The 25452-nt window shown below is 37.9% G+C and overlaps 1 protein-coding gene across 2 annotated transcripts in view; it reads left to right on the top strand.

Moving 5' to 3' along the window:
* The window catches only part of SLC38A6 (solute carrier family 38 member 6), a 59192-nt gene that overhangs the window by 13510 nt on the left and 20230 nt on the right, over window positions 1-25452 (top strand). For both annotated transcript variants that reach the window (XM_037031561.1, XM_037031560.1), the window contains exons 4-6: window positions 5537-5589; window positions 8073-8112; window positions 17842-17920. In XM_037031561.1, the coding sequence (XP_036887456.1) occupies window positions 5537-5589; window positions 8073-8112; window positions 17842-17920 (172 nt within the window). The remainder of the gene's footprint in view (window positions 1-5536; window positions 5590-8072; window positions 8113-17841; window positions 17921-25452) is intronic.

Genomic DNA, 25452 nt, shown 5'->3' with positions numbered 1-25452 from the left:
TTTTTATTTTACTACATGGCATTATGTAGTGTGTAAGTAGCATTTAGTTTCCTGTAGCTCCTGGAATGTATTATCACAACGTTGGTGGCTTAAAACAACAGGAATTTGTTCAGTCACAGTTCTAGAGTCTAGTTTCAGAGGGTCAGAATCAAGGTGTCAGCAGGACCGTGCTCCCTCCGGGGCCCTAGTGAGAATCTGTTCCTCGTCTTTCCCAACTTCTGGGGACCGCTAGCACGCCTTGGTTTGTGGCCACATCTCTGCCTCTGTGCTCCCAGTGCCGCCTTTTCTGTCTGCGATCTCCTTCCATGATACGTGGGGCTGGATTTGGAGTCCACCAGGATAATCTCCCCATCTCAATACTCTTAATCACGCCTGCAAAGTCCTTTTTTGCCATGTAAGTTAACATTCACAGGTTCCAGGAATGGGGATACCTTTCGGGGCCATTATGCAGCCGACTGCAGGTGGGTTATGGTGCCTCTAGGAGTTTATTTCGGAGAGTGAAAGGAGCATCTAGAAATTTTTTAAAGATTTTATTTATTTTTAGAGAGAGGGGAGGAACTTAAATAGATGTTTAAATTATCTATTAATTTAAAGTAAAGATAAATTTTATTTATCTATTTATTTTAAAGAGAGGAAGGGAAACATCTGTGTGAGAGATACATAAACTGGTTGCCTCTCCCATGCCCCGAACTGGGCACCTGGCCCGTGATGCAGGCATGTGCCCCGACGAGGAATTGAACCGATGACCCTTCAGTTTGCAGGCCAGTGCTCAATCCAGTGAGCCACACCAGCCAGGGCTAGAGATAAGTTTTGTAAAACTAGAAAATAGTAGAGAGCAGTTTGAGATTGCTAAAATATATGCTACTCTTGTTAGAAGTTGCAGCTACAACTATCTTCATAATGCTGTTGGTTTGATTGTCTTCTCTGGAATAATAAAGTCTGTGTTCTAATTAAAAATTAAGAAAAAAGTTTAATTTATTTAAATTTATATAACTGAAATACCATTTTCTTTGGACTCTTTTAATATGATTTTTGCTTATGGGAAAGTTATTCCCTTTTCATGTTTACTAAATATACAATCTGTATTTGCTTATGCTGTTTAAAAATAAAACAGGCCCTAGTTAAACTTTTTGATGAATATTATCCTGATAACTGCTCACCAACTGAGAAGCTGATGCAAAACAGGTCATTTTAAAAGCAAGTTATGGCTCAGCTCTCTTTAGCCCTGGCTGGTGTAGCTCAGTGGATTGAGCGCGGGCCTGCGAACCAGAGGATCGCTGTTTGATTCCCAGTCAGGGCACATGCCTGGGTTGCAGGCCGATTCCCTACAGGCCAACTCCCAGCAGGGGACTCATGAAAGGCAACCATACATTGATGTTTCTCTCCCTCTCTCCTTCCCCTCTAAAGATAAATAAAATATTAAATAAATAAATAAATAAAAGCAAGTTATTTCAACCAAACAGAAATAGACTCGTAGATACAGAGAACAAACAGGGTTGGGGGTTGGCAGAGGGGAGGAGAGTGGCAGGGTGGGCGAAGTAGGTGAAGGGGAATAGGAGGTACAAACTTCAGTTATAAAATAAATGAGTCACGGGGATGGAATGTACAGCATGGGGAACATAGTCCTTAATATTGTAATAACGTTATATGGTGACAGATGGGACCAGTCATATTGTATTGATCATTTTGTAATGTACAAAAATATCAAATCACGGCATTGTATACCTGAAACTAATATAATATTGTATGTCAACTATAATTCAATAAAAATAAATTCAATTAGAAATAAAAGCAAGTTATTTGATATAAGAGGTTTATCCAGGAAAAGTCGAGGCATTGTTAATATAATGAGAACAGTTTGCATGACATCGATGTTACCTGGCAGCCAAGGAGAGTTACCTGGCAGGACTGGAATGTGCGTGTGTGAACAATGACGACTTCACTGTACTGGTCAGTGGTAAACTCCATTGAGTGAGCGTGTGTACTGTGTGGCCATCGCATGTAAAATGACTGGGTGAGTAGAGCAATGAATCTCCATCAAATTCTACATTAAACTTCAACATTCCTCTGCGGAAACTATTCGGATGATTCAGAAGGCCGCAGCTATAGGCAACTGGTGATTGGCAGCTTCATCACAACAAAGCGCCTGCTCACGCATCATGTCTTGTGCAGAGATTTTTGGCAAACCATACAATCATCCGAGTGACTCAGCCCTGCTACAGCCCAGATTTGGTGCCCCGCAACTTCCAGCTTTTTCCAAAATTGAAATCACCTTTGAAAGGGAAGAGATTTTTTAGACTATCAATGAGGTTCAGGAAAATACAGTAGGGCAGCTGATGGCAATTGGAACTGCGTGATGTCCCAAGGTGCCTACTTTGCAGAGGACTGTGGTTTTGTTGTCTTTTGTGCAGTGTCTCTTGTGTCTTGGATCTTCTTCAATAAACGTCTCTATTTTTCATAGTGTGTGGCTGGATACTTTCTGGATGGACCTCGTTGTATTCCTATATATATTTCACTGAAGTCTCCTTGCTTTAAATTCTTGGAAGGGAAGTTTTTCTTAAGAAGGAACAGAGACGTTTAACTACAACATAAAAGAGGGATGTTAACAAACAGTGACGTTTCTTCCACCTCATGCCTCATAGTGACAGATCAGAGACCTTCGGAGACTTGGTTCACTTACACATTATAAATAACAAAATTGCCTTCCTGATGGCAAATTAGATACAAGCTAACATTTAGAGAGTTTTATGGTGTTTAAATATATATATATACCAAGGCTTTAGAATGTTAAGTATAAGGAATCATGCCCCTATATAACTAACAATTGTGTTTAGAAATATTAAACAACTAAAGTTTTATTGGTTAAAATAATTACTAATTTTTGTGTACATTCTCATTAGAATATGTGTATTTGAAAACAAAATAATGTCCACATTTCCCAAAGGAGGAAAAAAAGTCCAGCTCTTAAGTTTTGTAATTCTGCTTTTTAATTTTATGTTCTAAAATACTGTGGACCCCTGAACAACTTGGTTTTGAACTGTGTGGGTCCACTTTTACACAGATTTTTTTCCAGTAAATATACTGCAAAATTTGGGGGAGGTTTTCTTACTGCTGAGAAGCAGTTGTGTCATTGCCCTATGGTACATGAAGCAATCATGTAGCTGCTTCTTTGTTACCAGTGCATGAATTTTTATATATGTAAGTACATGTGAATTTCTTTTTCACATTAGTTTTTCATTTCATTGTCTAGTGTTAGTAATGCATGTAACATCTACAGTGTTTTTTGTCATAAAAGACATTATTGATGTAGGTACTGACAAACCATCTTGTAAACAGATGACATGAACTTACATGTTAACAAATTCAATACAGTTCTGTCGATGTATTATGCTTTTCTTCATTTTTTCTCTAGCTTTATTGTAAGAGTACAGTATATAAAACATACACAAAAAACTGACTTTGTGTTATCAGTAAGGATTCTGGTCAACAGTAGGCTATTAGCAGTTAAGTTTTGGGGGAGTCAAAAGTGACCCACAGATTTTTGACTGCCTGGGGGTTGGCACCCCTAATCCCTGTGTTGATCAGAGGCTAACTGTAAACTTAAAAATCTACCCCATAAGATTATTATTGAAGTCTTTCCTAAGTTAAAGCATAAAGTTTCCTATCAAAAATTAAATTAAGTCTATAAAAAATTAAATTATATATCCCAAATTCAAAACTAAATTGTTCTTGTCCATTGTATTTAGTAGTATGTGAATAGCTCTATAATCCAAAAATTTTCTAAATTCTTTGGTCAACTCTTATAATAAAGTTAAAATTTTAAATGTATATTTGGCAAGAAAAGTTAAATTTTTGTTCTTGAGTATTAAAACTTTTTTCCAGCATTTCACTGATTTTTTTCATTTTTATTGAATTCTATGGGGTGACATTGGTTAATAAAATTATACAGGTTTCAGGTGTAGGGTTCTATTATTCATCACCTGCATTGTGCGTTCACTACTCCAAGTCATGTCTCCTTCCATCACCATTCATCCCTCCTTCACCCTCTTCTACCTCCCCCAATCCCCTCCCCCCTAGTAATCGCCACACTGTTGTCTGTGTCCGTGAGGGTTGTTTTTTCCCTTAATCCCATCACCTCTTTCACTGAGTCCCACAAACCCCTCCCCTGGGAGCTGTCAGTCTGTTCTCTACCTGCATCTGTTTCTATTTTGTTTGTTAGTTTATTTTGTTCGTTAGAGTCCACGTATGAGTGAAATCGTATGTTACTTGTCTTTCTCTGATTGGGTTACTTCACTTAGCATAACGTTCTCCAGGTCCGTCTGTGCTGTTGCAGGAAAGGGTGAGATTTTCTTCTTTTTTACAGCCGAGTAGTGGTCCATTGTGTAGATTACCACAGCTTTTTTATGTACTCACCTACTGATGGACACTTGGGCTGATTTCAAATCTTGGCTGTTGTAAATAACCACAGTGAACATAGGGGCACATATATTCTTTGAATTAGTATTTCAGGTTTCTTCAGCTATGTTCCCAGAAGTGGAATCTCTGGGTCATGAGGCAGCTCCGTTTTTAATTTTTTGAGGTAACACAATACTGCTTTTCATAGTGGCTACACCAATCTGCAATCCCACCATACACAGTTTTAAAAATGCTTATTTTTACATATCTGGAAGTCTTTGTTTATTAAAGTATAGAGTTTTTGTTACTGTACTGGTAGTTTAAAGAAAACCCATGTATATCTTGGAGAGGATGTACTGAAACTTGCTTAAAGAAATGATGAGCCGTACCTTGGCCTCAATAGGAGACGTGTGTTGCAATACCGAGACTTAGTACCTCCTCGTCTGCTTCCTTTTAGTTTAAGAACCATAAGGTTAAGCACTTTCCAAATTATAGGATTATACAGATGTTTTTACTTTTCTTCCTTTTATCTGTGGTGTCAATAGTTAGAACATGAAGCTATATGGGCTGAAGGATTTAGTTTTTTATGAGCCACTTAATTTTCATCTTTGCTGTGACCAGGCTTCTTGAACATATGAAATGAAAATGTGATTTTATACTCACATGATGAAAAAAGAAAATGTGTGGCCCACTAGTTATGGGATAAAGGTGCCTCTTCTATCGTGAACACATTGTCATTATCCTTGATAGCTGGAAAAGTGTGATACAACTTCCATACTTTATCTAGCTTTATTTACATATGCAGCTTTCAGAAACTTGCCAGCAAAAGACATTTAAACTGTAGTCAGCAACTACTGTGTAGTGGGAAGTGGCATTGTTCTCGGGCACTTGTTCCCGTTTGGACTGATGGGCCTGAGTGGTTAGACGGCCTTGGGATTTGCTGTGCTCTGCGTGTTTTAAGATGACCCTACCCTTACAGACTGTAAGTCTTCACAAGTTTCCCCCAAACTAGTTACTTCTGCTTTAAACTTCCTGTGACCATCCATAGCTGTCAGACGGTAGTGGAATAACTGTCTTCCTTTTAAGACTTGTCACACAAATGGTTTTGTGTAAAAATAAAAATTATAATTTCTTTTGACAGCTGTGACATCTTATGAAGATCTTGGACTCTTTGCTTTTGGATTACCTGGGAAGGTAATTTTTTTTCCTCCTCACTATGTCCAAAATCCAGAGAGGCATGTTTTTCTTCTGCTTCCAGAGAAAAGAGACAGATATATAAGAGAAAGAAATCAGAGGAATAAAAGGAAACTAAACTAAAGGCAGAGTGCTGGAAACAGGAAGCAGAAGAGAAGAAATCTCTCTATATGCCCTTCCTAAAGGTGCATCAATAAATTTAATTCAACACTTACCTCTTTTAGTATTTTTCACCCTAATGAAGGAGAGTGATAATCTGAATAATTTTAAATTCAAAGAAAGTGTCATTTACATAAGAACACTCTCCATGAACGTAGTATGTTCTGTAACGTGACTTTAAGTGTCATCACTGTGACTGGACATTATCATTTCCTGAATTCCTTGTGTGGCAGCAGGGTCTAAAAGAGGAGCACGGATCGCTGAGAGTCCTCTCTCCTAAAACTCTCGAGTTGTTGCATTATCGTTTTAATGTGTGTGCCTGGTAGGTAGTCGGTGAGCACCCAGTGAGGGGCTCCTCTAAGTAAGGAGCTGCTTTTGTGAGTATTTCCTCCTCATTTCCACCATTGGGTTGACATTTTCCTGTTTCTTTCCAGATATGAAATTTAATAGGATAACATTGTTGTGAGAATTAAAGGATATTTTTGAAATGTTTTTTGAACTTTTTAAGGGAGATTTTTTTTAAATTGGCTATAAAGTGATTTATTTACTCACCAAACAAGTATTTATTGATCAAGTACCATATTCATGCACTGTGGTAGACACTGAAGACAGAGAGCTACACAGAGAGACTTTCTAGATCTTAAATGCTTCATTTCAGCCCCCCAAAATGGAAAAAAATCATCAGTAAGTTGCTATTGTTGCTTTTTACAATATATTAGTAGAAAAGAATTCCAATGTTCATGTGTAACTGACAAGAGGCATCAATTGCATATGAATGATCTTATACAAAAGTTCAAAATCGTCTTTTCACAGGTAAATGAATTTTGGAACTAATTTTTATTTTATTATTTTAAAATATTTTATTTATTTATTTTTAGAGAGAGGGGGAAGAGAGGAAAGCAGGGAGATAGAGAGGGAGAGAAACATCAATTGGTTGCCTCCTACACACTCCACACTGGGGACCAGGCCCACAACCCAGGCATGTGCCCTGACGAGGAATGGGACCCGTAACCGTTTGGTTCACGGGCTGATACTCAACCCGCTAAGCCATATGAGGCAGGTCTGTGAACTAATTTCAAATGGGTTGGCATGTAAAGTTTTTTCTCCCCTCTGGAAAATGTTATATTGGCAATTACTGCATCTTCAAGACATCTCTCCAAAATTCCTTGTCATTAGCCCTCTGCAGACTCCACGGCCCCCCTGATGGGACTGTCATACAGGTGGATCTGAAGGGCGATCTGATTCCAGGCCACGCAGGACTGAATGACTATAGACAGTCCGTCAGCTCCAGGCGTGCACTGGGGGCGCAGATGCACCGAGACTTGAGTCGGCCCCGGAGGAAGCAGGACGTTTATTTCCTCTGAGTGCATCTGATTTCCAGGGAGGGCTAGTGCTCGCCTCAGTTTCCCAGGAATCTCATCAGAGGTCACAAGCTAGCAGCCTGCAGGCTGAACTTAGTCCTCAAGCATATTTGGTTTGGTCCAAATCCTTTTTATTTCCAATTTTAACCTAAAAGATACTGTATGTTTTTGCCAACTGAGAGTTATGGAATTTTGAAAGAATTCAATTTCTGACTTTCTCTCAAAAATCAGAGGTTCCAGCTGCATTTGATCCACGTTCTCACATGCCAGCAACTGACCAGAGCTGGGTAGCAGCTGCCTCGTTTTGAGAGGGAGGAGTCTGCCAGTTCTGTACCGCTGCCCACTGTCGTTAGGACCTCCTGCTGTCTTACCCTCAGCCCACTTCCTACGAGTATTAATGAGTTGGAAACTTTGCTAAATTTTCAGGCTTGAGAATATATGGGCTCTAACGTTTTCTGCTGTAGATTATGATTCCCTGGGACAGGGATGTTGAAAGCCTTGGTGTCTGCCAAGCTAACACACTCAGAGGACTGTCATTGCCGGTTAGGTAGCCCAGCACTGGCCCAGCACGACTCAGCCTTTCTCAGTCTACCTACTAACGCCATGTGTCAAACCAGTAAAAATGGGAGTGTGAGACCAGGTAGATTCCATTTCAATTTTTTGGTACTTTGATAACCACTGACTACTAGCTTTTTAACCCTTTCTAATGGCTTAAAAATGACTGCCAAGAAAACTTTCAAAAGTATTTTATAGTAACCATGGAACTATTAAAAAAAAGCTTTTTATGTGATGGTTATATGTTTTATATATTACAAATGGCTGGCAAAATTCATTCTTCCTAATTTCTCTTCTCTCGATTTCTGCATCTGTTTTTTTCAGTAATAGTTATTGGGTTTTAGTAAAATACTGATCCTTTTATATTAATTCCCCTTTCATCCTCTAAATACATTTGTTCTTTTATAGGTGGTGGTGGCAGGCACCATAATAATTCAGGATGTTGGAGGTAAGCCATGGAAAGTGCACTGTTTATGCACACATGTGATGGAAATGCTTCCTCTTTTGGTTTCTTGCCCTACCACAGGGCTGGCTGGGAACCGGAACTTCTGTAGACCTAGGTGTCTTCAGAAGCCCTGTGTATTGTCTTCCTTACTTTTTTGTGTGTAGATTTTTTTAGCAGTCCATCTGGACAGTAGCTTCTAAATCAGTTCCAAGGTAAATCCCTGATGTCAGTCTTGCCATTAGGTCTGCAGCATTTGCGTCTGCAGTTGTGGAAGTGATGAGGTACTGTTTAGGAAAACTCTCCAGGTGATTCTAAAATATATTTTCCCTCTACTTGTATCCCGATCACCCCATTGGTGGATGCTGCGTTGGTGGGAATGGTGTTTCATGGGCTGTGAACAATCGGGTGCAGACAAGAAATGTCCTCTTGTAGGAAAGAAATTTAAAATGACCAATTAGTTTAAAAATAAACCAGATGCAAACGTTCTCACATTTATCTGTTATCTTGTTCCCATTTATAGAATGAGCTTCCTTTAGGAATCTACCTAATATCAATTGATTTTAAGATCTTCTCTGGAATGATTTATTTTATTTTAGTAAATACATACTGCTTAGCCATGCGCTTGTCTCTAACACAAATGCATATTTTTCTATTTTCAATCCTTTATTAGCTTCTCCATGTGACTACTAAGTACCATCACATTTGGCTTAGATGAGGTCAAGCTGTTGTTTAGCATTTTATATAGAATTTGCAACCCAGGACTTTGGACCCAAATTTGTGACCCAGGCTCAGTGCTCGCTGATGTGTTCCTGGGTTCTTCACTCTGATCCCTTCCTGTTCTCTCACCTTGTGTGTAACTGTTATTGAACTTGACTCTATTTTAGCTCTTGCTGCAACTAGATGAAAGTTATCTCTGTGTATGCTTTTCTCCCCCGTGATGCTGTGAGCTCCTCCGGGGAGCTTTTCTCTTTGTACTCCCAGAACCTGGCACGGTACCCGAGACTTGATAAACCTTTGTTGAACTGAGTAGAGCTGAATATGATTTGTATGAGATATTTCCAAGTACTTTTATGTGTTCTAGTTATATCATCTGTCAAGAAGAGAAAAGGGGACTGCTAATTGCTAGTTTTAAATATACGAAAAGCTGAGCATGCAATACAACACACACACACACACAATTCTAATTCAGTATTGTTCCAGAGACCGGAGCTGGCTCCAAACTCTGGGCGGGCCTGGGCCCGCAGTGAGGCCAGCTTGCATTCATTCGGAATACCTCTGTGACTGAGCTGTATAATAGCAGTGCTGACCTGCCTCCTTTGAAGATGTTCCTTATCTCTGAGAACATTCAAGCAGAGCTGGTTGGTCAAATGTCAGAATGTTCTAGGAAGGATTCCTGCCTTAGGTGGCAGATAAATCAGTGGTTCTCCAACTCTAACTTTGTTGGTTTGCTTGCTTGGTTTTAGAACCTTTTTTTAAAAAACTGACTTTGAAGCAGTCACAGCAATGTTTAATGCACCTCAAACTTAGAAAAGAATTTCCCCATAATTTTCTTTACATTGGTTAAAAGTTTAGTTATTGACAGCCCACTAAGTAATAACTGAAACATATTTCAGAGCTTTTTGTCCTGGCCAGGTATGCATAGATCATTCCCTTGTTTCAAAAGAACTGAAAATGTACTCTTGTGAACAGAACACTGCATTGGAAGCCAGATACCTTGAATTCTCTGTACTCCAGTCTCTGCCTTTGGGTTCCCATGTGTCTTGGGGAAATTGCTCCCTTACTTTCTTAGCCTCATTCTCCTCTTTGTTAAATCATTGGGGTAGGATGGGAGGCAGGGGCCATAAGATTCCTTCTTATCCCAAAATTCAGATTCTAACTTGGTACTTTGAGAGGCATATTAATTCTTTCAGAGCATTAAAATATTTCTATTACAGGAACATGTTTTTGTAGTATCTTTTTAAAAATAGAATATTTATTTATTTTTTTTAGAGAGAGAGGAAGGGAGAGTGAAAGAGAGGGAGAGAAACATCAATGTGTGGTTGCCCCTGGAACATCCCGAACTGGGCACCTGGCCCACATCCCAGGCCTGTGCCCTGACTGGGAATCAAACCGACAACCCTTTGGTTCGCAATCTGGTGCTCAATCCCCTGAGCCACACCAGCCAGGGCTGTAGGTATCTTTAATAAATTAGCAACTATGCTCTAAAATGGGTGTCAAACTCATTTTCACCAGGGGCCATGTCAGCCTTGCAGTTGCCTTCAGACAGCCGGATGTAGAGCTCCTTACCCCTGGGTAAAGAGTAGTTACATTTATACAGTCCTAAAATTACATTGGGCCCTTGACTGTTTAGAATTGAAAAATACTATAATGTATTCTACCTAGGTCAAGCATTCCACTAGTCACTTTAATTGTACCTACTACAGCTCTTCAAGGTAGATGACTTTACCCTCATTTTACGGAGGAGGGGCTCAGCACTCAGAGGGAATGAGTTGCTTGCTTACCTTTACCCCTTAATCAAGGCGGGACTCAAACCTCACTCTGCCTACTTCTAAAACCTTTATTCTTTCTGCTCTAATATACTTAACGTTTGAAAGGCTGTGAAAAGATTAAATGTCGAGGATTTTAAAAACTCCTTGGGGACAGGAACTATGTGTTTTCATGACTCGACCCAGTTTCTGGGAGAGGAATTCAATAAATAATATTTGTTGAGTGAATGACACAGTTAAAAAAGTTCTGTTTAAAAGCCTAAGATTTTTCCTCAAAGAGACAATGTTATATATTATTATGTAAAAATGATAGGAACTGGAAAGTCCATAGAATGATTTGTAGTTTAGAATTATATAAAAACTACAAGGTTGAAAGTATTGGTGAAAATTAGACCTTATGTAAAATAGGAAATAAGGTATTTTGAAATCAACTGTTTTCAGGTTGGGTAATAACTTTTTTATTTTTTGTGACATTTAAAGATTTCTCAGTTTTCTCGGGATTTTATGCACCTGATGAATCTATGAGAAAAAAGGAGCAGAGAGGCCTTTACCAGCAAAATACTGTGAATTGCTCTTGATCAATAATTGTTACATGGATCTTTTGGTAAAGACCCCATTTATTCTCTGTATCTCATACTCCATAAATCTAAGCGACTTGTTCATTCGCTTAGGTCCTTAGTATCTAGCACATAGTAGGCATTTAGTAAGTAGTGTTTATTATAGGAAGAAAGGAGGTAATTAAGAGCCCAAGCCAGGTGGTTGGACCATTGTCCCGTACACTGAAGGGTAGTGGATTCAATTTCCGGTCAGGGCACATACCCGGGTTGTGGGTTCGGTCCTTGGTCAGGTGTGTACGGGAGGCAACCGATCCATGTTTCTCTCTCATATCAATGTTTCTCTCTCTCTCTCCCCCTCCCTCTCTCCCCCCTCTCTAAAATCAATGAACACATCCTTGTATTAGGATTTTAAAAAATTTATTTTTAAGAAAGGAATAAGGGATGGAGGGAAAGAAGGAAAAGCCAGCAACTTGGCATGGTGCTCATTTAGCAGGAAAGGAGAGTTAACTGGGGAGAGACCACCACAGAATATACAAGCATAGGTGAACCTGTAGATTTTTAAGGAAGAATCTACTGTCAGAACTTCACAGAAAATCTTGTTTCCCCGAGATTAATCAGGCACCAAGTATTTGTTACGGAGCACTGATGTTCTTGAACAAATTGATTGGAAAAAAATCTGTCTTTGAATAAGCTCTAAACTTTATGATAGGAAAAAATGTGACTCACTAAATGTAGTGCTTTTATTCTAAGGCTATGGGAACCTTTGCCTTTGGAAAATGGAGAACCATATAGTAAAATAATACTCAATACTACTGAAAAGCAGTCTCTGATCACTTCCCAACACTAATAAACTAGGGGTCTGAGATGAGATCGCCCCCCACCGCCCATTTCCTCAGGAGCAGAGTGGCATTGGCTCAGGGTCACTGCTACTGGGGTACAAGGTCAGAAAAAAGGCATCTGGAAGTTTTAATATTTAATGCTGTTACAGGCAAGAGAACTAAGGTACTGCTAGTAAAAGGATTAAGAACTACAACGGCAAATAAGTATAGGTAGTTTTTATATACTTTGTGCTGCTTTATGAAATTCTTTTCTTAAAAACCAAGGTAAGTAGTTCAAGGTTTCAATTCATTTGAACTCCTGAGATAGACCACCCAGTAGGCTATAATATCCCTGAAAATTGAACAGTAACTCCAAATCATCTAGTCAGGCCAGAGAAAGTCCTGTTAACTAGGAACTGTCACACATACTTGATAAAAGCAGACTTAATTGATGTTATTTCTGGTCCATATTGTTCCCAACTCAAAATGTGGAAAGGTTAGTGGCTCCTAGGAGTATGTTAAATTCTTATTTTGCGCCTAAAAGCACAAAGGACTGCTATGGGTAGCATGTTCTTTCTTTAGTTCTCTGCAGCCCCAGACCTGAGAGGAGATGAGAGGTTGAATTACTGCTACATATTGCGAAAAGAAAACCCCAAACATTAGTAGTCTTCCTGAAACCTCCTGAAATAGCTAGCCTGAGCCAGCTTTTCTAGTCTGGAAGCCTCAATGTATACCTCAATTTGGGAATAAAAGTTTTAAGAGAAACTCAGCAGCCCTTTTATGTACTCAAACAGAATGTTTACAAAGTCTCAATCATGAACAGACAGGTAGAAATAATATCATCTTCAGTCAAGAACTATTTCAAATTTGTGATTTAATATTAGATAATTTTGAAATTACTTGGTCTTTTCCTTTTTTTCTTTTGGTGTGATAGTGAAATCTTTTAGCTGTACTAGTCAGTCTGGTCTCCTGGGAAACCACGGTTGGGTGCGCTGTTACAGCGCCATCTGCTGGTGAGATCGTCTGTAGGCAAACTGCAGTTTTACGGAGCGGGACCAGGGTTGCCCAGAAATTCTAGGACGCACTGCCTTAGGGGAGAGAGAGGAAATTTGGAAGTCATCTTTTTCACAAGTACTTCCTGGGGCAAAAATCTACTGATAACATGTCACTTTAAAAAGGTTTAGAAAATAATGCATTTCTTAGTAATTTTATTGATAAGAATTTCAGAATAGTAAATATTCTCGTCACTTTTTATTCAAATTTAAGATCTTGATCATGATAAAACAAAGATATATACATATATTTTTAAGGTTATGGAGAGGAAAGTCCCTCCATATATTTTGATTTTCATTTGTGCACAAATTAGGGACATGACATTGTTTTTAGGGTCTAAAAAGTTCTTTTATTTTTAAACAGAGATTGACAGAGATAAAGAGGAGGAAAAATTGGGACAACTGTAATAGCATAACCAATAAAATATACTTAAAAAAAGGGATTGTGTTCATGGCTGTTTTGAGTGGGCATGGCCTGCCAGTGGTATTTTGAACATTTAGTGGGAACACCAGGCTAATAAGACACGTTGAATATAATAAACTAGTTGCTGTCCACCACTAAAAACATGCTGGAAGTAAAATCAAGCCTCTCTCAGATGGAAAGGCAAAGTTGTCATTTCCTCATGTAATATTGTACATCTGTTTAGGGCTGGCCGACTGATTCTTTAAGAAGTTGCTGAACTTCATCCAAGTGCTGAAAACCTAATTCTGTTTTAAACATACCTCTATGTAATCTTATCTTCATATGTATATTTTAAGTGTTTAACAAAAAGGACAATTATCTTTGTAAACTAATGATTTCTTAGGTCCAATTGAGGCTTTGTGTGTGTGTGTGTGTGTGTGTGAGTGAGATATTTATTTATTTATTTATTTGAAAAATAGTCCATAAGATACAGGGTTTGTGGGAAGAGGGATTGGTTTTGTCTTAATTTTTCTTCGGTTTCAGTGTAGTGTCAGGACCTCCCACATTGAGAGTGGGAATCTTTCTTTTCTGGACCATGGTAGTGGTTGCTGGTACGGGAGTCAGAGTGGTGGAGTCCACGCCGCACTGTCCCAGCAGGAAGAGTCCTGTCGTGACACTGCCCAGCGTGTCTGAGGAATATTGGAATAATCACTTCACCAAACCAGCTCACAGAGGTGAAATGAATTATGCTGAAAATACATTTCACAGTGAAGTGAACGCTATAAATAGTCTTAAAGCTTCTATGTTGTGTAAACTCTTTAATTTATTTATACCCAAATGTTAAGCTAAGCATTCAAAAGAAATTTCCTGTTTAAATGTTGATGAGAAAAGAAAAAGGATAATCTCGGGGAGTGGTACTTTTGATAGACTTTTTCTTTTTCTTCGCCGGGGTGGAGTTCTTCCTGCACTTCCCCCAGCATAATAGGTAGTGTGCAGATTTCTCACGCCAGACTGGCTTTTCCACCATCGCTAGCTGGGGCAAGTTACCCCCTTTTGTCCCCATTTCTTCATCTGTGAAATGAGTGACGTCTACCTCACAGGTTTGTGGTGAAGGTTGAATGAGGAAATAACTTACAAATCGTTTAGAATGCTGCCAGGCGTATACTAGGCGCTCCCAAAGCAGAAATGCTCGCTGTTCCCAGTCTTCTCCCGCAAGGCCCTTTCCCTCTCTCCTCTGTTTCTGACAGCTCGCCCCTCGGCTCTGTGCTGCCAGCTCGTGTGTTCTCTTTAGAGAAAGGTGATCAGACAGCCATTCACCTTAACACTCGCTATTGCCTAATCAAATTTTACCCTATTTTAGTCATCTTAATATTTTCCCACATGGTTTTTAAAGAATACTTCCAGCTTTTGTGTTTTGATTAGGCTGACAGAATTTTTAAATGTTCTTTTCAGGATAGTTTCCATGGAATGAGTTCTATTAGTTATGTTTAAAATGTAGAAAAGGGTACCTGTTTAGTTAATATGGTGAAGCTAAATGGTTCATGATGGTTGGATACCTGTCATCAAGGTATGTCTTCTGGCACACATTCTGGCTTTGGTGGGCCAGAACCACTGAACTACAACCATGGCTTTTAGGAACGAGCCTGTTACAGCTAGTACTGGGTGCAACACGGTGTCTCCTGCGTCGGGAGTCAGTGCTGCGTGTTGATGTCAGCAAAAATCGTTTCCAAATTCTTGCTGCGTGACCTGTCTCTACGATGCCTTTAAACACTTCCTTGTGCCATTAACAGAAGATACGAGTCAAAGGTGCGACAGGAAGAGCTATTTGATCTAGTGACCCTTTGGTTAAAGACAATAGAATTATGAGCTTTCTTATTTCTGTTATATCTTTAAAACATTTCCAGTTTATTTTATTGAGCTGATTGTTGTTTTCATGTGAATCTAATTAAGATGTATTTCCTAACTTAGTGTATATTTTTGTTTCTCTTCTGTATTATATATAATAAGGTTAAGGTGCCAGTCCTTGCATGAAGGCTTACTTGTGGTTCAGAAAAAATAAACTGGACAGTGAAAAGAGTAGTGTCTTTCTTTGTTTTACTTGCTTAGTCAGTGGAGTTTTTCCCCATCCTGAATTTTGTGGGTCTGTAGCTCTTAAAACAAGCACCAGCGTTCTCTAAGAAAGAAGTGGTATTTTGCCTGTTCTATTATATTTATATCTTGTACGCTGAGATCTTTTTTTGAGAGAGAAACATTTGTTTGGTGAGTTCACATTTCTTGAAATATACATGATTCTTCAGACTGGAATCTAATGAAATAGGACACCCACTTGAAAACCAAAGAGTTGGGGATACAGCTGAGGGTAAAGTGATCAAATGATTAGCCAGGGGCTGATAGAAATTCTGGGAAGAATGACAGATTGTATATTAGAAAGAAATATGATCTCATATTCATTGAAGCTTTTTGCAGCTAAAGATCTAAAAGAAATAATAGAAAATTACTGAAAGAGATGAATGTCTGAAACTTTAGAAATGCGTGTAGTGTTGGATTCATCCAAGCAAGAAAGACTGATGGGCCGATAATAAGTTACATTGTGTAGGAAGTCTGCATTCCTTGTTTTAAGGCATTTTTGTCCTTTTTTTTTTCCTGGCAAGATATATTTAAGTAGCTCCAGGCCAGTTTCAAAAAATTCAGATCATGATTTTCAGCATCACACCATATGTGGATGACTCTTTGGCATAAAGTATTATAAACAGACTTGAGATCCTTGAGTGCAGGAAATTAAGCCTTCCTTCTGTACCAAATTGATAGCATTTTTCCTGATGAGAGTATGAACAATACAGAAAACCTTTTCCCGTATGATCAGTTGTAATACCCCGAAAGTAAAAGAGAGTTTAGGAAAATGCACTATCCTTCTGCTGATGTACTTCAACAGCTATACTGCTGGGGAAAAGAAATAGTCGTAACTGGCAAGTGTGTATGTATGCCATTCTCCTTACAAAGAAGTGATTATTCACTTAACTGTCTGAATTTTACTTTGCCATAGGTACATGTTATTTTACTAAAAAATATTGAGTGTGTATGTTTGTATTATTTGTCTTCATATAAATTTATATGCAAACTAGGATATATTCTTTTTTACTCCAGGGTCAAGTGGCTCCACAGCACTGCAATATTTGTGCAGAAGTTCAGCTACTTTTAAATATGTTGATTGAGAAATACACATTCTTCATTTTAAACTATTTGAACCTTTTGGTCAATGTTCCCCCAGATTTTTGCCATTCAGACTTGGCATTTATTTGTGTTCTTAGTTTTTGTAGGTCCAAGGAGAAAGTGAAGTGTTTCCTGAAATATATAAAAGTAATAAAATTAACGTGCACACAGAGTACACTCTTAATTCTTCATGGGCATGTTCTTGTTGGCTCTTTTTCAGTGTATACTGAATCTCTGGGGGAAGAGAGATTATTACTCTGTTAAACTGAAGTTCTGACTCCAAATCTTCTGGGTTTCTGTATACATAAGCATTTAAGCTCAAGTATTTACATATAAATAAATTCTTTATTCTGTAGCCATAGTAAAACATTTCCTAGTGTATCATGGAAGGTTTATGGGATTTGGTTTTTAGATTTGTTTTTTTTTAGTTACATCAGAAATAAGATCATTATTAAAATACTATAAAAGGTAGTTATTTTCTTCAATTCTGTCAGATAAAATGTGAGAAATAATGCTAGCTTCAGGTTTTGATTGCATAGCGTAGATGAGCTCTGTTAATAAGATAGAATAAAAGTTTTAAGTTTTGTCTTTTTAATATGCTTAATGGTTTCCATCAATTTTTTTGTAATCTGTTTTAGAAGACAATTTAAAATATAACTCATTATGTGTTTTGTTTCTGTTTTATTGTAACATATCTGTAGTGTGTGTGTGTTGGGGGAAGTCAAGAATGGGCAGGAGAGGAAGCGAGACTTTTGGGGGAGGTCTCTCTCTAGTAAGAAAGAACAAATTATTGAAGTTATTAGCTATACTTATTATACTTCTTTTTCTACATCAGTTGTTGCTAAACTAACCTCTAATGCCTTGGACAGAGATGACATAACTTACAAGAGGTGTTGCAAAACTTCAACCAAAATTTCATTTATAAATAGCCTGTAATCAAAGCCCTTTCTCTTACCAAAGTGATTTGCCTTGGACTTGAAATGTACACAAAGAATGCTTGATGAACTTCCATTATTCTTCTCTGCAGGGTTATTTATACCCATTCCCAGTATATATATGTATATATGGTTGAGGACAGTGAAGTATGAGTTAATTTTCCACATGTTGTCATAGCCCTTATAGATATCTATATTTCTGGATAAATTATTCTTTAAATGGTTAAAAATTATAGAAGTATAACAGGAATTCTTTGTATTCTTTTTGCAGCTATGTCATCTTATCTTTTCATTATTAAAACAGAGCTTCCTGCTGCTATTTCGGAGTTTTTGTCTGGAGACTATAGTGGGTAAGAAAAAAAATACATTGTATCCATTTAGTTATTAATTCAATAAATATTTATCAGTCTAGTGGGAAGAAAAACAAGCAGAGCCCCTGCCCTCAAGATGCTTACGTATGAGGCAAGAGCAGAGTAGCAATGGAGAAAAGACACTCAGCAGATGTCTACTGATGACCCGTTATGTGCTCCAACCCCCCAAAATGCCAGGTTTCACCCTTGCAACCTGCAGCGGTATGACAGGGCGGGACAGGGATGAGGGAGTCCTTGGAGAAGAGTAAAGAGAAGGCTCTGGGACATGCAGGATTGGGTTGGGGGAAGAATACTAAACTACTGACAGTGGGGGTCAGCAAAGGGTGGACTGGGTGATACTGCGGCCACTTTCAGCCACAGTGATAAAGATAAATCTCGTCAATAAAGTTACAGTCATACTTGTGCGGGATTCTGATGATAAAGCATGATTTGAAAAAATAATTTCAGGGACTTAATTGTTTCCATTTCTGTTTATTTTAATAATATTATAAACAATACTAAATCACATTATACCCCCTTTCTCCTTATTTTAAAAACACTGTTCTAAAGACTATTGACTCATCCCTTTTTTATGGGGAAAAACAAATTAATTATACTTTTCCTTTCACTACATAAAACAAGAAATTCTGAGAAAAATACACTTGACAAGACAGAGTAAGTTCTCTTGTCATCAAGTCGTTTCACGGAATTTCTAAGTTACAACAACAAAAGCTGCCATTCTTTTCGATTCAGCTGTGTGGTTCGGCTCCAGTATTTGAATTTGTTCAGGATTAAAAATCAGAAGTATGTTTTCAAAAGTATGTTTTTAACTCTTACAACTTGACTCTCATGAAAGAATTCTATTTAGATAACTGCAAATGCATATTTATAAAGAAAGTATAAGGCCCTGGCTGGCGTAGCTCAGTGGATTGAGCGCGGGCCTGCGAACCAGACAATCGCGGTTCGATTCCGAGTCAGGGCACATGCCTGGGTTGCAGGCCGGTTCCTTGCAGGCTACCTACCAGCATGGGAGGCACAAAAGGCAACCATACATTGATGTTTCTCTCCCTCTCTCCTTCCCCTCTAAATAAATAAAGAAAGAAAGAAAGAAAGAAAGAAAGTATAGTATACTTTATTTTTTACTAAATTTATTGCGGTGAGATTGGTTAATAAAAAGTATAGTATACTTTAGGTCTAACTAAGCACCATCAAGAAAATGTGGTTAAAACCAGGTAGGTAAAAATTCTTAATGATTTTCTTTTCTTTTTTTAAATTTTTGTGGCAAATTTAGTACTTTATTTATTATTTTTTAAGATTTTATTTATTATCTTTAGTGTAAGTCCCCTGCTGGGAACTGGCCTGCAACCCAGGCATGTGCCCTGACTGGGAATTGAACCGCGATCGTGTGGTTCACAGGCCCATGCTCAATCCACTGAGCTACACCAGCCAGGGCCGATTTTCTATTATTAGAATATATTATGCCTTTATATCATAATTTATAGTTCACAAGGCTTCCACATTCATGATCACATTTGATACTCAGAAGTACCTTGTTTTATCTACCACTTTATCTAGTTACTTTTAATTTTTTATGCTCTTATTTTGATAAATAACTCCTGTAAGAAGTAGCTATTTTTGGCCCTGGCTGGGTAACTGTTGGTTAGAGTGTTGTCCCAAAACACCAAGGTTGTGGGTTCAATCCCCAGTCAGGGCACACTTGAGGATCAACCAATGAATGTATAAATAAATGGAACAACAAATTGATCTCTCTCAAATCAATAATAAAATTTTGAAAAGAAGTAGCTATGTGAAAACCACTTTTGCACTTGAAGTAAAAATACTGCAGACACTCGGTATTACTCAGAAAGATCTGTGTGATAAATGTCTTTTATAATTCAGAGCTAAGAACTCATGGTGATATGAGGTAAAATAAAGAATGTTAACGTGAGGGTGAGGAGGTGTGTGTCCTATCCATTTCATATTCAGTAACCTCAGGAAATTAATTGAACTTCTTTTCATCATAGAACTTAATTTTGAGCCTTAAGTTTCTTCACCTCCTGTAACATTACCAGTATTGCCTTCTTCACAAAGTTGTTGGGATGATCAAATAAAATATTATATGTACACATGCTTTCGTCAACTGATAGCTTATTGTAAATGTGCAGAATTAAGAAATCCCATAATGTTGTATGTCAATTATACCTCAATAAAAATGAAAAGAAAACCTAATAACTATATTAAAGATGAGTATTTCTTATTTGCTCTGCTTGCCAGGAAGATCAGAGTCAAATCTGAATGCTTTGTGTAAACTATGTTAATCCTAATAGTTGATCCTAAATTTGGTCACTTCTATTTACAGTTTTTTATTGTTACATGTTTTTATGGAAAGAGGAGGCTGAAGTAGTAATTCAAAAGAATAGAGGCATCCCTATGTTCATTGCAGCATTATTTACAATTGCCAAGAAGTGGAAGCAGCCCAAGTGTCCATCAGTAGATGAGTGGATAAAACAACTATGGTACACTTATTCTATGGAATTGTACTTGACTGCGAAAAGGAAGAGTATTTTACTCTTTGCAACACCATCTGACAGATGGGATGGACCTGGAGAACAGGATGCTAAGTGAAATATGCCAGTCATTGAGGGTCAAATACCATGTGATTTCACTCATATGTGGAATCTAATGAACAAACTGAACTAATAAGCAAATAGAGACAGACTCATAGAGAGCAGGCTGTCTTGGAAGGTGGAGGGGTGCAGGGATCCATCAAACAAGAAAAAGGACTGTGGACATGGGCAACAGTGTGGCAGCTGCAGGGGGCAGGGGACGGCTGGAGGTGGAAGGGGGTATCAAGGGTATTAATGGAAATGGAGAAAATACAATTTAATAAAAAACTTAGGTCTTCATTCTCTAAAAGTGATACTTTTTCCATAACTTCATTTTAAATCAATTTCCACTGTTTTCTGCCTTATCTATAAAAATAAAAATTAGCTGCCATCTTACTTATATTAGTGGAAAATTACTGTTTTTACATGTCATGCATGGATTTTTTTTTAATTGTGTGCTTCAAAATACTGTGGCCAATTAGCATTGTCTCTGTTATGATGTTTTAAAATTGCACATTTTTAACAGCCTCATGTTTAAAATTTGATGTATATTTGCTTATTTTGGATTTCATAGTTTTGAAAAAATAATAAGCAACTAATTATACTGGTTAGAATGCAGATAAATAATTAGTGTTTAAAACTTAATGTTGTAAAATAATTAGGAAATAAATGTTATGGTAATTTACTTAACGATCCAGGGCCATTTATTTCTGAACTGATTTACACAGCAGTTTCTTCTGTGAGATCAACATGGTATTGTAAGCTTTTATTTTAGAGTTTGATTCACCATGACTTGCAGTTCAGATCTTTAGGTGTGCTTATTTTCTGGGCTAGCTGTGAGACTTGATGTACCTTTGTGAAACATAAACCTTTACAAAGACGTTATTAAAAAGAAACTCTATGTTCATGATATTATAATTTCAAAAATTGCTATTAGACGTCAGAAGCTATAATACTTAATACCAAACTTTTATGAGACACCTATGTTTTTTCATTGAATAACTTATATTTTAAAAATCTACAGCTGTTAAAGTTTGGAAGCGCTCTGTTAACATTTAATGATCTTGTCAGGGGAGTATGATTGACACAATTAAGTTGTCTTGCATCTAAGTTACAAAATTGATATGGGATGTAAGATCCTAATTCAGAACATATGATACTCTTGTTCCATTCCATTCGAGAATGAAATTAAAGCAACTTATAAATAAATCTGGTTTTCATTAAAATATGGAAAAATAAATGCCTCCATGCCAAAGCATTTGAAATACAGTTTGGGATTTATACTCCATATTTTATACTTGGAACATTTTTATCATATAGGATTAAATCCACAGATCAAACAAGTTTTCTGGGAAGTATAAGACTTTTTACTCTAATTCTATTAGCTTGAAGGGAATGTATGTTTATATCCCAGTGGGAAAACAGGATTCTGTTAGATAATTCTTTTCTCCCCTCTCTTAGGAAAAAAAATTAAGATTAATGTATTCTTTTAAAATCTTGATTTATACAATGTATTTATTTAATATGTGCTTTTGAGATTCCTTTGTACTGGTTTGTATTTCATAAGTTTAATCACGTGTTTTCTTGGGAAATACTCATTGCCAAACTCAATTCAGTTGACTGTGACATGCCTGTGAAATGTAAACTAACTTTACTGTGCAGTAATGTATCGCCTTTGTTGTTGGCAGTATTAATATAACTTAATAAGGATACAGAATGATTAGTAATAACCAGTAGCCAAGCGAGGATAGAGGCATTATATTTTGAATAAAGTATTTTCTGTGTTAGGAATTTAAAGTCAATCTAGTAAAGAGGAAAGTAAGAAAAAACAACCACAATGTTGAGAAGAAATGAGGCAATATCTGGAAAACCATAATCTCAAAGTGACCATTCAAGAGTAGAGAATATTTCCATTACTTCTTTTATTTTTAGATTTTGTTTATTTATTTTTAGAGAGGGGAAGGGAGAAAAAAAGAGAGGGAGAGAAACATCAGTGTGTGGTTACCTCTCTCATGCTCCCTCCTGGGGACCTGGCCTGCAACACAGGTATGGTCCCTAGACTGGGAGTCGAACCTGTGACCCTTTGGTTCGTAGGCTGGCACTCAGTCCACTGAGCCACACCAGCCAGGGTGCCATTACTTCTATCACTAAGATCATCACCATCTTTTTGCTGATACTGCTGACATGAAATGAAGGTGTTGAGCCAGGTGATATGTGAGGTCTCTTCTAGCTCTAATAGGCCATAGCTCTGAGATTCTGAGTTACTTCTGGGAGGAGGAAAAGTTATCCTCAGACCCAGAGTTCATGCTCTGGGCAGTTATGTGGCTTCTATGAACATGAATGAAATTATGATTTGAAATAGTATAACATTATAAGGTATAATATATTAGTATAAGTTATGAAGCTCAGGATTTCGAAGTGTTCCTTTCTTCTTATGAAAGAAGAAAGAGTCTTTGGGTCTGAGGATCAGCATGCTCCCTTCACAGCTCTACCGTCACGGCAGCAGGGGCAGCAGAACTGACAGATGGGACCTGCTCGGGGGCTCCCCTGGGCCTCTTTCCTCCTGGCACTGCACCTGTCAGGTCTGGTATTGAAGCCCAGAGGAGGGAGATCTCAGGCAGAGCCCTGGGCTTTCCGCCAGCTCAAGAAGTTTAGTTGCCAGATGTTCCTCGGTGAGGGATGTTTTGAAGTTCCCATTCTGATACATACCTTTTTAAGAGTGGCTAGAAGATGAACTTGCTGAGTATCATTTTGTATAGTTAATATGTGTACTCTCTTAGGACCACCTGCATACCAGGAATTGAGGGGCATGTGGAAACGCAGAGGGCACAGCTTCAAGTCCGTTAGACCTGGGAATAGTTGCACATAAATTTTAGTTTCTGGCACATGCATTTTCTAAAGACACGAGCTAGGTTGGAGAAGGGAAAGCTGTGATCTTGGTGCTATTTCTGCAGTTGTTCCTTCTATTCTGTTAAAGAGGAAATTGTCAGCACCCAGTAGTACCCATTAAAGATGCATTTGAGAGGGCTTCCTCATAAAACCAGGCTGTAAAAAGACACAGTGAGTTAATCATAAGGTCCATGTTAATAGGGGTTGAAATCATGCAAAGGAAAATCTTTTCTTTTTATTTTCTTTCTTTCCTTATTTCTTTTATTAATCGATTCATTCTTTTTAAAATTTATTTATTTATTTTTAGCAAAGAGAAGGGAGGAAGAAAGAGGAAGAGAAACATCAATGAGTGGTTGCCTCTTGTGTACCCGCACTGGGGACGTGGCCCACAACCCAGGCATGTGCCCTGACTGGGAACCGAACCTGTGACCCTTTGGTTCATAGGCCAGTGCTCAATCCACTGAGTCACACCAGCCAGGGCGATTCTTTCTTAATTGAGGTATAATTGGCATATAACATTGTGTAAATTGAAAGTATATAATGTTATATTTTACATACTTCTATATTGCAATATGATTCCCACAGTGGTGCCATCTAACACCTGCCTTCTGTCACATAATTATCATCCTTTTTTTGTGGTGAGACCATCTCAGAGTCTCCTAGCAAATTTCAAGCATATAGTGCAGTACTGCTAACTATAATCACAGTGTTGTGCATTAAATCCTCAGAGCTTATTCACCCTCTAACTGCAAGTTTGTGCCCTTTGACCGACATGTCCTTGGTTCCCCTAACCCCCTAGGCTCTCGTAACCACCATCGTTTTCTGTTTCCATGAGTTAGGACGTTTTAGATTCCACATATAAGTGATATACTGTATTTGTTTTTTTCTGTCTTATCTCATTTAGTAAAATGCCCTCAAGGTCCACCCATGTTGTCATAAATGATAGGATTTTCTTCTTTCTCCTGGCTGAATAATATTTTATTATATATTACTACATCTTCTCCATTGATTCATTTATTGAGAGACACTTAAGTTGTTTCCATGTCTTGGCTGTTGTGAACAGTACTGCCATGAGCATGGGGTGCAGACATCTTTAACACCCTGTTTTCACTGCCGTTGGGTGTATGTTCAGAAGCGGGATTGCAGGATCACAGGGTAGTTCACTCTAGTTTTTTGAGGACTCTTCATATTATTTTCCATAGCGGCTGAACCAATTCACATGCCCACCAAGAGTGCACAAGGCCTCCTTTTCTCCACATTCTTGCCAACACTTATCTCTTGTCTTTTTGGTGATTCCCTTTCTAACAGGTAGGAAGTGTTATTTCGTTGTGGTTTTGATTTGCATTTCCCTGATGATTTATGATGTTGAGCATATTTTCATATACCCATTGGCCATTGTATGTCTTCTTTGGAAAATGTTTATTCGTTTTCTCTGCCCATTTTAATTCAGATTTTTAAAAAATTTTTGTTACTGAGTGGTATGTGTTCTTTATATATTTTGGGTATGAACCCTTTATCAGATACAATCATACCTTGGTACTCGTTGGCTTCAGAACTTGTCAAACTTGGTCCTTGTCTCATTTTGACTAGCAAAAGCGTTTCAGTACTCTAAGCTTGCTCACTCCTCTTTGCACTTGCTAGAACTTGTATGAGTCACAACTCCACACTGCGAGAGAAAATGCTTCGTCAGTCATTGCTTGTTCACCACTCAGCAGAAGGAATTAACAATGAGCACCAAGGTACCACTGTGTGTGGTTTGCAAATATTTCCTCCTATTCTGTAGATTGCCTCCTCATTTTGTGATTCTTTTGCTTTATAGAAGGTTTTTAGTTTGATCAGTCTTTTGTTGCTTATGCTTTTGGTGTCATATCAAAAAAGTCATTGCCAAGAGCCACATCAAGCACCTTTATCCCCATGCTTTTTTCTAGAACTTTTATGGTTTGGGGTCTTATATTTAAGTCGTTAATCCATTTTGAGTGGGGTAAGATAGGGGTACAATTTTAATCCTCTGTGTGTGGTTACCCAATTTTCCTAACA

Source organism: Sturnira hondurensis, unplaced genomic scaffold (assembly GCF_014824575.4).
Source record: "Sturnira hondurensis isolate 20B ecotype Veracruz unplaced genomic scaffold, ASM1482457v3 Scaffold0021143, whole genome shotgun sequence".
In the NCBI taxonomy this organism is placed as follows: Eukaryota; Metazoa; Chordata; class Mammalia; order Chiroptera; family Phyllostomidae; genus Sturnira; species Sturnira hondurensis.
Note: the sequence above shows the minus strand (reverse complement) of the source record. Positions and strands in the feature narration are given on the sequence as shown.